Below are 14,364 nucleotides of genomic sequence, written 5' to 3' on the forward strand. Positions count from 1 at the left end.
TTCACACAGAGGGTGGTACGGGTATGGAATAAGCTGCCAGAGGAAGTGGTGGAGGCTGGTACAATTGCAACATTTAAGAGGCATTTGGATGGGTTTATGAATAGGAAGGGTTTTGAGGGATATGGGGCGGGTGCTTGCAGGTGGGACTAGATTGGATTAGGCTATCCAGTTGGCATGCATGGGCTGAACTGAAAAGTCTGTTTCCATGCTGTACATCTCTATGACTCCATGACTCAAAGAAACAGACCCTTCAGCCCACCAAGACTATGCCAACCCTTGCTGACTTTTTAAACTAACTTTTGGCTCTATGCTATCCATATCCCTCTATTCCCTGCCTATTCATATATCTGCGAGGAGAAAGTGAGGACTGCAGATGCTGGAGATCAGAGCTGAAAAATGTGTTGCTGGAAAAGCGCAGCAGGTCAGGCAGCATCCAAGGAGCAGGAGAATCGACGTTTCTGGCATAAGCCCTTCTTCACCCCCAAATACACCCAGAACAAGTACAGCAGATGGTTAGAAACAATAAAGCTCTCTCTACTCCTTTAAACTGAAAGTCAAGCTACTTCCATACTGTCCCCAAACGTTCCCAGGATAGGGGCAGTGGTGTCTCTATTGATCTAAAAGTAAACAAAGTAAGGCTTTCTTGACACTGACCCTATCAAATATTCCCAGGACAGGGACAACACAGGGTTAAGTACAGAGTAAAGCTCAGTCTACACTTAAAACCAAAAGATCTTTTAAACTGAAAGTAAAGCTCCCTCTGCAGCATCCCCATCAAAAACTCCAAGGGCCAGGACAGTTTGGAGTTAGATATGGATCAAAGTTCCCTCCAGACAAGTCCCCATGACAGGGACAGTGCAGGATTGAACGGAATTCATGAACTGACAGGATCACTCTCCCTGACCATAAAGCCTAACTATTGACGTAATGAGAGCCAATTTGGACAGGAAACCACGATGGACAGTTCAATCAGAGTTTCATTGCCATCAAGGCAAACCTCAGAAGTTGAATTGGAGTTTGTGGGAATTCTTTTGTTGGGCAGGATTTTTCCTGTGGCTTCCATGTTTTACTTGCTATAAAAGGTTTTGCAATGCACTTTTGGTCAAGCTGTTCCTGTACAGGTACAACGCTAGCATTTATCCCACATGGAAAATTGTCTAAGTATATCCTGTGCACACAAAGCAAGACAAATCCAACTTGACCAGTCTACTCTGATCATCAGTGTTGGAAGGTGTCATCAACAGTGCGATCAAGCAGCACTTGCTTAATAATAACCTGCTTAGTGATGCCCAGTTTGGGTTCCACCAGACACCAGGGCCAGTTAGTTCCTGATTTCATTACAGCTTTGGTTCAAAAATGGATAAAAGAACTGAATTCTTGAGGTGAGGTGAGATGAGAATGACAGCCCTTTACAGCAATACCACACTTGAACAAGTATGGCATCAAGGAGACCTAGCAACACTGGAGTTAAGGGAAATCTGGGGAAAGGTTCTCCATTTGTTAGAACCATACCTGACACAAAAGGAAGGCGATTGTGGTTGGTGGAATTCAGCCATCTCAGGGTAGTGCCCTCTGCTCAACCATCTTCAGATGCTTCATCAATGACTTTCCCTCCATCAGGTCAGAAGTGGGATATTTCCCTATGATTGCACAACATTCAGCACCATTTACAACTCCTCAGATATTGAGGAGTCCATATCTAAATGCAACAAGACCTGGACAATATCCATGTTTGAGTTGACAAGTGGCAAGTTACATTTGCACCACACTACTACCAGACAATGACTAACTGCAATAGGAGAATCTAAACATCATCCCTTTACATTCAATGACATGATCACCGAATTCCCCACTGCCAACATCTTGGGGCTTACCATTGACCCGAGACTGAACTGTCTACCATCTACAGGGCACAAGTCAGGAATGGTGATGAAATACTCTCCATGTGCCTAGATGGGTACAGCTCGGACAACACTCAAAAAGCTTAATACCATCCAGATTAAAGCAACCCCCATTTTGGCACCCAATCTACCACTTTCAATGTTCACTCCATCCAATTCTCCAGTAATGGCAGTGTGTCCTACCCACAAGGTGCACCAAAGAGGCTCCTGAGACAGCACTTTCCAAACCAAGGAGTGCTACTTTCTTGAAGGACAAAGGCAGCAGAGGAACACCACCCCCTGCAAGTTTCTTAGAGCCCCATACCATCCTTATGTGAAAATACATTAGCATTTTCTCAGTGTCAATGGGTCAAAATGCTCGAACTCCCTCAGAGCTTTGTGGATCTACCTCTAAAATGAACCACAACATTTCAAGAAGGCAGCTCACTAGATGGTAGTGGTTGCGGATTTGGAAGGTGCAGATTGAATGATCGTGTTGGTGTGTGGGGGCTGGTTTGGCCACAATGGTTCCTGATTAGAATTAAGGGGTGAACATGGTAGGAACAGCATATAAATAAGGAGCAACAGAAGGTGCATAAGCAAACTGGAGTGGAGTTATACAGAGTGGGATTGGTCCAGCTTCTACTTAACATCCAGTTAGTTTGGTTACTACTTACAATGTGACTTGCCAAGACAATTCAGAAATCCCTGCTGGAACTATCTGCACCACCCCCGGCTGAGAGACTGCAGCATTTGCACTTAGAGGAATATACCTCGATTTGTCAGAAATCAGTTTAAGTAAAATTCAAAATAAATCTCTTACACATAGACAGGAGACCATGTAAACAATAAGGATGTAATTTAATTATCAACTTCACAATAACATTTTTGCAGGAATTGTCTGATTCTCAACAGTTCCATCTAATCCTAACATACACAGATTTCCGAGCACTCAGTTATACTTCCCCTGTTCAGTTCGCTCCCTCAAAAACACAATTGGCTCCAAAAAACCCGACCTTATGGTAACACTAGACAAACATTAAAACATCAGGTTTCAACTGCCCAAACAGTCCTGCGGTGGGTGGGAAGTTAGAGAATGGAAAGACAGAGGGAAGGTATAACTGCAGTTATAATGTTATCTCAGGCTGTGTGTAGCTACAGCAATGTCCTGACATGAATTCATGAAGGGCTTTAGCCAACTGATGGGGTGGCTAACCTCACCCTTAAGTATTTGTATGGATAAACCTAACCTCAGTGAAGAGTGCTATAGCTCTCAATGACGGGCTATAGGTTTGCCAACACAGTGGCCAAACCCCTCGACTCATGATTTACATACCACTCCTCAGAAGCCAATTTCAACTTTTCACTTGGTCAAAAGCTGAATCCTGACATGGAAGTGGATTAATTCAGAGTTTTGGGACAACAATGAGGGTGTTATGCCTTTGTGACATGCGCTCTTGGTGCAGCACAGTAAGGGAGGGAATTGAATCATAAATACAAAGTTAAGCAATTAAAATTAAAAACAACCAGTTAAATGTCTAGGAGCTTGTTTAAGTACAATCAAAGCAATAGGAATTCTGTTTTTTTTAAAAAAGGTAGCAGGTTCTACTGTGTCCACGCAAGCCCCCAATACAGGGCAGGCCTTTATTAAGGAAGGGAGAGGAGAATTGCACACCATGCAGTCCCACACCACTTTGCCCTCCAGTGTTCTATAGAGTTACAACTGTGCAAGTACACAGAGTCAGAAAGAGGAGGACATGGGCTTAGTCCTGCTATTATCTGCCCTGCCCTCCTACGTGGGGCATATTCCAAAGATCATAGCTCCTCCCCTAAACACCTACCTGTCATTCTGATCAATAGCTTATTGGCCAGTGTACCTTGAGGTTAACCATTTTGTTGAGATTGCCATGCCATCCCTTGGTGAAGGTTGCTGCAGGAATATCTCATAACGGAATGACAATCTGTGGTTATCTCACACAATGGACCAAGCAGGCAAGTGGGGAATGAAATGAGAACAGCACCACAGAGCGTAGTGTCCTCTTCAAACAGGACTCAAGGTCAGGGGGTGGGAGGGGGAAGGACAGTTACTTTTGCAAAGCCAGAACTGAAACCTGGTAGGGGAAATGGGGCAGATTGAATGGCGTATATATACACACACACACACACACACAGACACTAACTACAGACATACATCACTTACAATTCAGAAATTCATCCGTCACTTGCCTATTTCCTACTCCTCCTCCCCCAGTTTCTCAAAGACTGTTCAGTTACAGTGACAAATATTTTCACATGCACCCTCAATTATATACACAATTGGGGAAGGAGATTGATTCTCTCTTGATCTCCACCCTGTTGTTGCTCAGTAATTTCTACAGCAGTTTACAGACAGTGTCTTTCAGAGAAGGGCAAAACAGAAAATATATATATTTATAATCTCATTGAAACAGAAGCAGAAAGGAATGTGTCTTAAGCCAGTGATCAACAGATACACAACGTACTAGTGACCCCCTTGCTGGCTGAGATCAACCTGGGGGTAGAGGGTGAGGGTGTGGGGGTGGCAAGAACAAGTAGCAAATTCATGGAAGCAGTCCACAACAGCAGGAATGGTGGCACACAAGCCCAAGCAGACAGACAGCAAGCATTTAGTTCCAATACAGAGTTTTAGTTTAGTAGCGAGGACAAAAGGGAGGAGTGACAATTGAGGGTGCTGAGCAGGGTTTCCCCTGCTGTTACTCGCTCTTTCGTTTTGCGCCTGGAAGCTTCTCTTGGATCCTGAGTAGAGAGAGAGAGAGAGACACACATTCACAGGTTAGCATTATCTGGAAAATTCGTCAGAACCAAAAGCACAAATGCACTATCGGGACTGAAAACAGAAAATTATCTGAATGAACAACATACAAAACGGAGGACTGATTTTGCAAGGACAGATTTGTTTTTTGGAATAATGTGCATATCACAGAATCCCTACAGTGTGGAAGCAGGCCATTTGGCCCAGCGAGTTCACACCGAACCTCCAAATAGCATCCCACTCAGACCCACCGCATTACGCTATCCCTGTAACCCTGCATTTCCACACTATGGACAATTTAGCTGGCAAATCCAACCTAACCTGCACAACTTTGGACTGTGGGAGGATCCCGGAGCATCTGGTAGAAACCCATACGCTCACAAGAGAGAATATGCAAACTCCACAGAGATAGTCACCAGAGAGTGGAGTCGAACCCGGATCTCTCAGTGCCAACCACTGTGCCACTGAGATATAGCGACAGATTGGGTGAGGGCTTTCAGTTTAAAAAAAGAGAAATGCTGAATATTCTGTGCCAAGAGTTGGGGTGAAGGCAAAGACCACTGTCTCAAAACTGAGACAGTGATATCTCTTCAAGGGAAGAGACACTGAGCTGTAGTTGTTAGAGGAGGGATTCAGATTCTTTGCCTGGACTTCACTCTAATACAGCCACGTACAGCAATCCCACATATTGAACAGAACCAGATACCAGAGAGTCAGGCTTGACTGGGAACACATTTGGCTTTGTCCCCTCAGTCCTCCCCATAAGTCAGATTCTAGGGACGGAGTGGAGGAGTAATCATTCATCTCCACCCACTGGTGGTACTTTCCTATATCCCCAGCTTGAACAAGTCCCCCCATAAGAAGCATTTCAGAGAATTTAAAGAATACTTACTTCCCAAAAGCACAGACTGCCTGCTTCTGAACTAGTTCAATGTAATGATCAATCTGTGTCTGTATTAAAAAAAACAAAGGAGTTACAGTTCCTCCTGAAATAACTTTCCAAATCACATCTCTACTGATCTCAGGGCAGTGGCCGCAGACAGATCCTAGTGGAGCCCCACAGTCTGAAGCCAGCAACCCAAACACACAACAGAATCCTAGCACTCACTCAGCCCCCAAGACACATGCACCTTGAGATCCTGATTATGAGAACCTGAAAGATTCAGCCCACCTTGTCCCATTACAGGTAAAATTGCCATAGTGCTACTGGACCACAGGGCTGCTCTTTCATCAGACAGAAATGCTGAGTGGGGTTTTGGGTGGTTGTTCCTTAATGGTCATTTCAGCTGGTGGGGGCAGGAATTGAACCCAAGCTTTTGGCATTTCCCTCTATCGCCAGCCATCCAGTCAACAGAGCTAACCGATTCCCCGCCTGTCCCGCTATTCAACAGTGTGCGAGGGAATAACCCCAGGGCGCGCACACTGCCTACAGCAGCACCCCGCCTCCCCCCATCAAGAACCTACCTGGTAAGCTTGATAGATGATCGGGACGCTGAAGGTCAACAGTACAGCTAGACCGAGCAAAAGAGAGAAATAACCACAGTTAGAACAAGCTACAAATACACACAATGCTGACAGCTATCCGACACAATGCACCAGTTCCAGTCTCTCCCATCTCATCCCATACCAGATCCAACCCAGCCCCAGGCAAACACCAAGTCTTCCCCCACCCACACAAAGGGTCTAAGCTCCTCCTGCCACTACCCTGAGATCTCCCTCCCCTACCCACCCAAACTGGCTCTCTCCCAATCCACATCCTGAATATGCACCCCCTTACCCAAACCTTACCTACCCACAGTGTCCCACCCCACCCATACCCAGAACATGGCCCACCCCAAATCACCCCAAATCCCTGCACACGGTCTCACCCCTCCTCCACAACAGTTCTCCAGCCCCAGGTTTCTCTTCCACAGGAAATGACTTTGTTCAGATTCACAACAATCAAACAGCCTGAGGCTATAACATACCCAGAATCAGGAGAGTCAACCCATTGAAGACAGCTCCAACGTAGGTCATTAGCCACATGAGAACTGCAAGCTGTGGACAGAACAGGCAAATGTCAGGCATAAGATGATGGAGTGCAAGCTTCCTAGACCCAGCTCAGTCCCAACCCCAGAAAACCTGCACCCACACCAGGAAAGGGGCAAGAGGGATTGACAGGGGAGACAGAGCGAAAGAGGCGAGAGAGAGAGAGAGAGAGAGAGAGAAGGGGGCAGAGAGAAAAAAGTGGGGGGGGGGGGGGAAGGGAGGGAAGGGAGCAGGTTGGAGGGAGAGGGGAAGAGAAAGAGGGAGAAGCCAGGTTTTATTACAAATTCATCATGGCCTGTAATTAAAATCAGAGCCCAAACATTACAGTTCAGTCACCAACCTTCAGTGAATCCACTAGATCCTGGACCAGGAAAAGCTGCAGCAGATATTTCAGCACTCTGTTCAAGTGGGTGAAACCTATGGTGCAGTATTTATGGAATGTTTCCGAAGACAAGGTGATATCCTGTTCCAGATAAGGCCTGGACAGAGTGAAGACAGATCCTGTCACTGGCACAGCCTCGGTTTCAAGACAAGTTCGACCCGCTGTTCCCCATCCAATTCAGACAGTTCCGTTTAATCACTGGCTGTTCTGAAGAGCAGGCCAGTTGCCGGGGCTGGGGGGGGGGGGGGGGGGGGAGGAATCAATGTAATCTGGCTCCAACACCCTGAACCAAACAAGACAGGGATGTCTCTGAGTACTCCATACAATCTGCAAGACGGTGTCTCTGGATTGAACCACACACTGCCCTAACACTACGAAATATTTGTGAATCTTCACACATGCTATTCCCCACCCCACCCTCAATCGCAACCCCAACCTCAGGGGAGGAACTGGAGGGGGATAGGCAGCGGAAATGATCAAATAGACATTCACACTCCAAAAGCCATTTCAGCAATCTTACTTGAAGGGATTTCCATCGTTGGTTTTCTGCACAGCCTGTACCACGGACTTGTAGATGCGGAAACTGATGGTGACGGACAACAAAGCCAGCACAAGATAGGCCAACACACTGACCACACTAAACACTGCCAGCGAGACCAACAAGGTCAGAATGGACCCAAACACAACCCCTGTCTTCTTAGGGTCACGCCAGTAGATCAAATCCTTCACTGTAGAGGGAGAGAGAGAGAAAAACCACATTCATCAAAAACCATGGCAGATACATTCCTAGTGCACCCCTCGGTCTCTCCCCAAGGCACTCCTAGAGCTGCTGTGGAAGGTGGTGCATGGGTGTGAAATGAACACCTTGGATGTGTCAATTAATCTAAAAGCACTCAGTCTCTTGGGTCATGCACAAGGCCTCTGAGCTAGGTGTGGGCATGTTGCCCACTCACACCCTACCTAGCCCTACGCACCTCCCTATGAAGCATTTACCCGCCCAAATCAAAGTGGGAGACACCCCACAGTCTCATCCATCCACACACCATTAAGCTTGGGACACCCCCTGATAAAGGACTGAACCAACCTGAAGCTGAAACCAGGTACTCAAGTGACAGCCCAATGGGTCTAACACCAAACTCTCCCCAGAGGGTGTGCATGTGGGCCAGGGCAGGGCGGCCCTGTCCCCAACCCCAGTGATTATTGGGATGAGGTGACCTCTCTCAATGGGAATATGGTGGTGCAGGTAGAACAATGAGCCTCCAGGGGCTAGGGATAACATGTGGGAGCTACATTTGGTGTGAACACGAAGTGAGGCTGCAAGCAGCAGCACTGTCATCACCAGCACGTGGACAGATAGACAATAAACACAAGGAGTTGTGTGTCAGAGACCGGGCAGCCACAATACAGGTATAGGGACAATCAAACACTTTCAGTGGCTAGAGGGAGAGGGCACAAGTGAGAGCAAAAGAAAGAGAAAAAAAAAAGAGGGGAGGGGGGAAGAAGGAGAGGGCGAGGGGAGAAGGGGAGGGCGAGAGGGGGAAGGCGTGGGGTGAGAGAGAGCGGGGCAAACCGAGAGAGAGGGTGAGAAATAGAGGATGAGAAAAAAAAGAGCGAGAGAGACAAAACATACACACACACACACACACACACACACACACACACACACACACAAATGACCAGCAGCCTAGGGAATCCCCATGAGCTGTTCAGCCACACAGCCAATATCACCCATCCTTCCCCTCTCTGGTAATCCCTGTAAAAATGAATACTTATTTATTGAAGGCATTAACATCATATCCCATACTGCCACAGTCACACCTGGGGAATAGAGGAGCAGGAGACAGAGGGAAAATGAGAGTCGTCAGAATGCATCAAAGCTGTTTCTGATTCAGAGCTGAGAGAGTGAAGCAGCTGACTGGATAACAGAGCAATGACCTAATCTACTCTTTGTACACAAACAACTCATTCACACAGACTGTACAAACAAGATTACTGACACAATCCAAATCAGTTCCCAACATAACCTTCTTCAAATTAGAGCCAGTGAAAAAAAGAAGCCATGCCTCAAGGGCAAACTGTAGACCACTCAGCCCATCAAGTCTGCTCCCCCATTCAATGTGATCTGATAATCCTCAATGCAACTTTCCTGCCTTTTCCCCATAACCCTTAATTTCCTTACGAATTAAAAATCTGTCTCTCAACCCCGATATACTTACACGGCAGCCCTCTGCAGTGAACAATTCCACAGATTGCTAGCCTCAAAGAAGCTTGGTCTTAAAAGGGTGACCTCTTACTCACGATTGTGCTCTCTGATTGTAAACCCATCCAAAAGGGGAAACAACCTCTTTGCAGCTACATTATCAAGTCTTCTAAGAATCCTGAATATTTTTAGTTCTTATAACTTCAGTGAGTACACAAAAACCATTCAGTCTCCCTCCACACCCAGGATCAGCCAAGTGAACCTTCTGTGGACTTTCTCCAAAACTAGAGTAGCTTTCTTATTATAAGGGGATGAAAACTGTTCACAATATTCCAGCTGAGACCTGACTAGTGCCTTGTATAGTTTAAGCAAAAACTCCCTAATTTTACGTTCCATTTGAAATAAATGCCAACATTTGCCTTCTCTATTACGCAATGAACTTGGATGCTCACTTTTTGCGATTCATGAATGAAGACTCCCCACATCCCTCTGTTCTGCTGCTTTCTGCAGTTTTTCTCCATTTAAATAATATTCAGCTTTTGTATTCTTCCTGCCAAAGTGCAGAACCTCACAGCTTCCCACATTATATTCCATCTGTCAAGTTTTACCACTCACTCAACCAGTCTGTATCCCTCTGCAGACTTGGTGTCATCCTCAGCACTTGACTTCCCATCTATTTTTGTCATCCACAAGCTCAATTACAGCATATTCTGTTTCTTCAAAGTCATCAACAGATATGGTCAATAATTGCGGCCTCAGCTCTACTAGTTACAGGTTGAAATCCTGAAAATGGATGCCACATTCCAACACTTAGTCTTCATTAGCTAATACTCTATCCATGCTAAACACTACCCTCATGGGCTCTTGTCTTATTAAATAGCTGTATGTGCAGTACCTCAGGGGGAGGTGATGGACTAATGGCATTATCGCTGGACTGTTAACCCAGAGACCCAGGTCATGTTCTGGAGACCCGGGTTTGAATCCTGCCAAGGCAGATGGTGGAATTTGAATTCAATAAAAATATCTGGAATTAGGATCTAAAGGTGGCCATAGATCCAGTATTTGAAAAAGCCCATCTGGTTCACTAATGTCATTTAGGGAAGGAAACTGCCATCCTTATCCGATCTGGTCTACATGTCACTCCAAACACACAGCAATGTGGTTAACTCTTAACTGCCCTCTGGGCAATTAGGGATGGACAATAAATGCTGGTCTAGCCAGTGAAAATGCACATCCCATGAATGAATTAAAACAAAATCCTTATCAGATGCCTTTTGGAAATCCAACATATTTTGTTTACTGCTTCCCCTTTATCTATCCTGATTATTACAGTTCTTTGAACAGATACCAAACTTGTCAGACATGGTTTCCCCTTCATGAAGTCATGCTGTCTTTGCTCTATCACATTACACATTTCCAAATGTGCTCTGCTGTGAACATTCCTTCTAGACCCTGACTCTGACCTTCCACGCCCAGGGATTGTTGTGTTGAAGAAGGGCTTTTCCCCAAAACGTCGATTTTACTGCTCCTCTGATGCTGCCTGAACTGCTGTGCTCTTCCAGCACCACTAATCCAGAATCTGGTTTCCAATATCTACAGTCAGTGTTTTTACCTTGTTATGTTGACACCATTCGCAGCATTGGTATCTGAGTCAGATCTCAGAGATTGTCACAAAAGAAAATAAAATTTGTAGGAACACAGTGCACTATTACCTCCTTTAGAATACAGTCTAATGTTTTCCCAATGACAGATGTTAAGGTAACGAGCAAGTTACATCGGCTGTCTCTTTCATCTTTTAGAATAAAAAGGTTTTAGTATTCTTTAGTATGCTAGGCTGCATCCAAACAGGTCGGGGGGGGGGGGGGGGGGGGGGGCTGGATTTCTCAGTCTTTAGCACCATTCAGTCCCTTTCCCCCAGCACTGATAATACTGTGTGTGTGTGGGGTGTGAGAGGGGGGGTGGGTGGGGGTTGTCAGATTAACGACAGCAATTATGGGATATTTATGGGGATGCACAGGGGAGAATGCCCCAGAGGAATCCACAATGCATATGCAAAGTCCAGGCTTGGGAATAAGCTAGGGTAAGGACAACACAAGAACTTGGAGCAGGAGTAGGCGATATGGCCCGTCGAGCCTGCTCCGCCATTCAATAAGATCATGGCTGATTTCTTTGTGGACTCAGCTCCACTTACCTGCCCTCTTACCATAACTCTTCATTCCTTTACTGTTCAAAAATCTAACTTTGCTTTAAAAACATTTAAATGAGGTAGCCTCAACTGCTTCACTGGGCAGGGAATTCCATAGATTCACAACACTTTGGGTGAAGAGGTTCCTCCTCAACTCAGTCAGAAATCTGCTCCCCTGTATTTTGAGGCTATGGCCCCTAGTTCTAGTTTCACCCACCAGTGGGAACAACCTCCCTGCTTATCTATTCCCTTCATAATTTTATATGTTTCTATAAGATTCCCAACACCCCACTCTCCATTCTTCTAAATTCCACTGAGTAACATTCTTCATTCATCTTGATTCACTAGGATAAATCACGACATGAAAATTCCACTCTGAAATTAACCATTAAACCCATAGCATGATACAGTCACAAGGAACAGAGACACCCTCATGACCTCATCTTTCACCAAGCAGTTAGTTTTACAGTATACTGCACATAAACAATACACCCCTCCCCCATTATAAATTCCTGCCTGTTCATTTATAACAACTGTCAACAGAGACACTGTAATGACTCAATCCCTACCTGACGAGACTATCCCACAAGGGGATTGGGAGGAGACTAGGTCTGGATTCTCCAGAGTTTCGAAGAACGAGAGGTAATCTCATTGTAACATGCACAACTCTTAAAAGACTCAACAAATTGGAAGTAGACAGGACCATGGAATCCCTACAGTACAGAAAGAGGCCGTGCGGCTCATTGAGTCTACCCTCCAAACATCTGTTTTCCCCAGCCTGGGAGGAGGGAGCAGCATCTAGAAGCTGGGACGATTTCAGGGAAAGGGCAGACCATTCAGGACAGAGGTAAGGAGGAATCCCTTCACTCAGAGGATGGTGAATCTTTGTGGATTTCTATACCCCAGAGGCTTTGGATACTCTATCACTGGGCAGGTTCATGAATTCACAGATTTCTAAATGACAAAGACACCAAAGCAAATGGGGTAGGACTTAAATATGGTGTTGAGGTGGAAGGTTAGCCATGATCTGGTTGATTGATAGAACAGACCTAAGGGGCCGAATAGCCTACTCCTGGTCTTTATTTTTTGTATTCCAGTTTGGGAATGGGGTCGGAGAACAACCATTGAACAACCAATAAGGGAGGAGATGTAATTGCAACATAACATGTTTACAGGAGGACGTTTCTGTTACTCATGTGAACATTGAACCTACTCATTTGAAACTCAGGATCAAGTCTGGAGTTAATATCATCTCCAGTTCCTGGTCCAGTTTTCCTCCACTCTCTTATTGCAACTCAGTGTGGGCAGCACACTGGTTAGCACTGCTGCCACACAGTGCCAGGGACCCGGTTTGATTCCAGCCTCAAGCGACTGTGTGGAGTTTGCACATTCTCCCAGTGTCTGCATGTTTCCTCCGGGTGCTCCAATTTCTTCCCACAATCCAAAGACGTGCAGGTTAGGTGAATTGACCAGGCTAAATTTCCCTAAGTGTTCACAGATGTGTAGGTTAGGTGAATTGACCAGGCTAAATTTCCCTAAGTGTTCACAGATGTGTAAGTTAGGTGAATTGACCAGGCTAAATTTCCCCAAGTGTTCACAGATGTGTAGGTTAGGTGAATTGACCAGGCTAAATTTCCCTAAGTGTTCACAGATGTGCAGGTTAGGTGAATTGACCAGGCTAAATTTCCCTAAGTGTTCACAGATGTGTAGGTTAGGTGCATTAGTCAGGGGTAAATATAGGGTAGGGGAATGGGTCTGGGTGGGTTTCTCTTCAGAGGCTCAGTGTGGACTTGTTGGGCCCAAGGGCCTGTTTTCACGCTGCAGAGATTCTATGATGACAAGGATTGTGTTTAAATTTGGCCTCAACAGCTCACCACATGGGACACTGATTATTCTGCATGTCCCACTGTCATAATCCTCAGTAACACTTTCTGAATGTTTAAGCATTCAATCTGCCAATATAAACATTCAAAATAGAAGCATGTAAACCATTCCCTGTCACAGGGTAGCGGAAGTCTATAGCCAGCAGGCAGCAAAGTTGAGTAAGTCTCAGGCATCGCAGACAAGGAATAAAGAGCTCTTCTATTCATGGAATGTCTGTGAACAACATGCAGAAAACTTACTAAAGAACATTTTAAAAATTAACCCCTTACCCCCAATCTGTAACAAATCAGAGGGCCAAGGGTGAAGCAACAGGGGTGACTGCAAAGTGCAGAGGAGTGTGGGTGGTAGCAGAAACAAACAGAATGTTGGAGAAACCCGGCAGGTCTGACTGCATCAATGGAAAGAGAAATAGCTCAGAATTCGATTCTGGTCTGACTCTTCTTTAGTTCTACTGCAGAAGAAACATATTTTGACTAGCTTGTTTGAGGAACGGGGGAACATAACCCCTTCAACACCTCCTTTCCCCACAACTTGCAAAAGATCCTCTCACCTGACATGGGAGCAGGTCGATCCCAGTCTCACTAAAAAACTTGACTGCATCTTCCAGGCTAACACTCCCAGTGCAGTACTGTGGCAGAGCTACGCTGGCTACAGAGACACTGCCATTCAGAGTCCAAAGTGTTATTGACAGAAGAGCTGGAGTTAATATTTAATCCTCACTCAACATCACTCAAATTCATGATCTGACCAGTCTTGTATGCGGTGTCTGGGATCTTGCTGTGCACCACTGCGGAGGCAATGGTTCAGTGATATCATTAATCCAGAAACTCAGTTAATGTACTTGGGACCTGGATTCAAATGCCATTATGGCAGATGCTGGGATTTGAACTGAATAAAGAATCGAGAATTAAGATCTACTGATGACCACAGAAACTATTGTTGATTGTCAGAATAACCACCTGGGACGCTAATATCCTTCAGTGAAAGGAATCTGCCATTCTTACCTGGTCTGAC

The 14,364-nt window shown here is 45.5% G+C and overlaps 1 protein-coding gene across 3 annotated transcripts in view; it reads right to left on the reverse strand.

Annotated features, from left to right (window-relative positions):
* Positions 1-2,722: 2,722 nt before the first annotated feature.
* Positions 2,723-14,364, reverse strand: part of LOC140457157 (reticulon-3-A-like) — a 33,931-nt gene continuing 22,289 nt past the window's right edge. For all 3 annotated transcript variants that reach the window (XM_072551215.1, XM_072551214.1, XM_072551216.1), the window contains 6 exons: positions 7,602-7,809; positions 7,040-7,178; positions 6,639-6,708; positions 6,136-6,182; positions 5,564-5,622; positions 2,723-4,655 (listed from right to left, as the gene is read on the reverse strand). In XM_072551215.1, coding sequence (XP_072407316.1) covers positions 4,613-4,655; positions 5,564-5,622; positions 6,136-6,182; positions 6,639-6,708; positions 7,040-7,178; positions 7,602-7,809 — 566 coding nt within the window. In that variant the 3' untranslated portion in view covers positions 2,723-4,612. The remainder of the gene's footprint in view (positions 4,656-5,563; positions 5,623-6,135; positions 6,183-6,638; positions 6,709-7,039; positions 7,179-7,601; positions 7,810-14,364) is intronic.

Source organism: Chiloscyllium punctatum, chromosome 31 (assembly GCF_047496795.1).
Source record: "Chiloscyllium punctatum isolate Juve2018m chromosome 31, sChiPun1.3, whole genome shotgun sequence".
Classification (NCBI taxonomy): domain Eukaryota; kingdom Metazoa; phylum Chordata; class Chondrichthyes; order Orectolobiformes; family Hemiscylliidae; genus Chiloscyllium; species Chiloscyllium punctatum.